This window comes from Alligator sinensis, unplaced genomic scaffold (genome assembly GCF_000455745.1).
Source record: "Alligator sinensis unplaced genomic scaffold, ASM45574v1 scaffold1170_2, whole genome shotgun sequence".
NCBI lineage: Eukaryota > Metazoa > Chordata > Crocodylia > Alligatoridae > Alligator > Alligator sinensis.
In genome coordinates, this window is record NW_005843180.1 from 66,901 (window position 1) to 69,391 (window position 2,491).

The 2,491-nt window shown below is 68.2% G+C and overlaps 1 protein-coding gene across 1 annotated transcript in view; it reads right to left on the reverse strand.

The window, feature by feature from the left end:
* CDHR2 (cadherin related family member 2) overlaps window positions 1-2,491 on the reverse strand; it is an 11,451-nt gene that overhangs the window by 6,862 nt on the left and 2,098 nt on the right. Inside the window, exons 7-12 of the mRNA XM_025194269.1 lie at window positions 2,345-2,434; window positions 1,780-1,905; window positions 1,551-1,694; window positions 1,277-1,352; window positions 915-1,021; window positions 607-837 (exon numbers count right to left, since the gene is read on the reverse strand). Coding sequence (XP_025050054.1) covers window positions 607-837; window positions 915-1,021; window positions 1,277-1,352; window positions 1,551-1,694; window positions 1,780-1,905; window positions 2,345-2,434 — 774 coding nt within the window. The remainder of the gene's footprint in view (window positions 1-606; window positions 838-914; window positions 1,022-1,276; window positions 1,353-1,550; window positions 1,695-1,779; window positions 1,906-2,344; window positions 2,435-2,491) is intronic.

Sequence of the window (2,491 nt, forward strand, 5' to 3'; positions counted from 1 at the left end):
GGAGGGGCCGCTGCGGGAGGCAGCCCCAGCCCCGTCCAAACCATCCTCTAAACCCCACGTAAAACACCATCAGCCCTGACCCGGCACAGGCCTCACCCCCGCCCCTGCCCCCAGGAAAGCAGGCGGGCTGCAGCTGCCAGTGTCCTGCTGCTGCAAAGCGGGTCATGGACGCTGCAGAGAGCCCAGGCCCAGGCAAAACCCCCCAGTGCAGACCAGTCTGAGCAGGGGAGAAAATCCCTTCCTGTCCCAGTGCAGCGTCAGGCTGAGCCTGAGCGCAGGGGCAAGACCCTCCAGCCAGGACCCTGCGGGGCTGAGCCCTTCAGCACTGGCCCAGCCCAGCCCCAGCCCCAGCCCCAGTCTGGGCTGCAGCCAGCATCCAGCGCCTGTGTTGCAGGATTAAACCCCGCCAACACGTGGAGCAGATGGGTGGAGGTGGCCAGCAGAGCCAGAAGCCTGGGACACCCCACAGCAGAGCGCAGGCTTCGCTGCGCCCAGACCATCCCCCCCTCCTCGACACCTCCAGTGATGGAGGCGAGGCCCCCCCTTCCCTGGCGTCTCTCCCACGGCCTCCCTGCTCTGACGGAAGTACCACCAAGCCAGCGTCACCTTGTCGGGATCACGGGCCACGATGCTGAGGTTGGCGACGGGCAGGCGGGCGGAGGCGTGCTCGGCAATGTGCCCCTCGAAGCGGTGCTGGGGGGGCCCGGTGAAGTCACAGTGGGGCAGGACGCAGCGGTAGAACTGGGGCCGGTTGTCGTTGACGTCGGTCACACGCACGGTCACCGCGGCCCGGGCTTGCGCCGTCCGGTTGTGGATGTCCAGGTTCCTCTCACGTGCCTGGGCATGGGTGGCACAGGCTGGTCAGGGTCAGGGGCAGGAGCCTGGGGGGGCTGCCATGGGCTCCCCCTACTTACCAGCACTTCCAGCAGCAACTCGTCGCTGGGCAGGCTCTCGCGGTCCAGGGTGCCCGTCACTGTGATGGTGCCCGTGGTGTCGTTGATGGCAAAGGGCAGGCTGATATCTAGGGTGAGGGGCCGAGAGATGAGGGGCAGGAGGCTGTGGCCAGCAAGGGAGGGGAGAAGCCTGGCCTCCAGGGTCCTGGCTTGGGGTCCTCGTCCCTGGTGAGAAGGCAGGCGGCAGCGCAGCACTGGCTGGCTGCAAGCTCACGCCCCCAGGCAGCTCCCTCTCCCCCACGTGCACCCCAGGGCAATGCCCAGACCCCAGCAGCACTGTGCCCCCCTGGCCGGGTGTAGGGGCAGCGTGGCCCCCTGCTCACTGGTGAGGCTGTAGAGGATGACGTTGTTCACGCCCGTGTCCCGGTCCATGGCAGAAACTGTCAACACCGAGGTGCCCTGGAACGAGGTGCAGGGTGAGGCCGGGTCCCCACCCTATACACCCCCATCCACTGGCACCCCTCGGTCCCGCAGGCTGCCCCGGGGCGGTGGTCCCAGCTCTCAGGGCCTGGGTCTGTACAGGGCATGGGGCCAGGCCCCCTCTCCCTCCACACAGGGCCCGGGCAGCGGGCGAAGCAGAGCACGGGTGCCACATACCAGCGGGCAGTTCTCGGGCACCGACCCCACATAGGGCTCGTTCAGGAACTGGGGGTCCAGGTCAGGCTGGTCGAGGACGTTGACGGACACCGAGGTGCTGGTAGTCTGGTACACCAGCTTCCCGTTCAGCTGGCCCCCGCCGTCCTGCCAGAGACGCCTGCCCGTCAGAGCCGCGCGGGCCGGCTCCCAGCCCCGCCCTGAGCCCCATGCCCCCCGGCCCCGGCCGCACCGTGGCGTTGATCCGGATGAGGTAGTAGGTGCTCTGCTGTATGTAGTTCAGCAACCCGTTGAGCAGGATGGTCCCGTTCCCCAGCACCCGGAAGAGGTCGTCGTTCTTGGCATTGTTCGGGGTCACCTGGGGGCACAGCGCATATGCCCGTCTGCACAGAGCCCTGGGGCTGCAGCCGGGGAGCGGGGCAGAGCTGACCCCACATCCCAGGACAGGGCAAGCCTGGGACCCACCCCCGCCCCGAGCCCTGCCCCTGCATCCACCTCAGTCCCCTTCCCTGCCGCGCCAGCACCCCCCAGCATCCATCCATCCTACCAGTGCACAAGGGGTGGGGGGACCTGGCATGTGCGGCTGGCAGGGGGAAAGCTGCCCCATCATGCCTGGCTTGGGCACAGCATAGGGACAATGTGGGGTCTTGCCGTGCGAGCCTGGGTGGCCTGGCCCAGCCCCATGCCTCCATCCAGGGGGTGGGAGCAGCTGCCTGTGCCCTGCTGCTGCCCTGCAGGTGGATGCCCTCAAGGCAGGTTCCCATCAGCAGGGAACGTCCCCTCTCGTGGGCACTCACCTCCACGATCTGGTAGGACACGCGGGAGGCAGGGCCGCTGTCCTTGTCCTCGGCCAGGACGTTGATGATGGTGGTGCCATTGGGCGCGTTCTGGAAGGGAAGCTGGTGTTGGCGGGGGCAGCTGTGGGGGCCTCTGGGGTGCTGGGG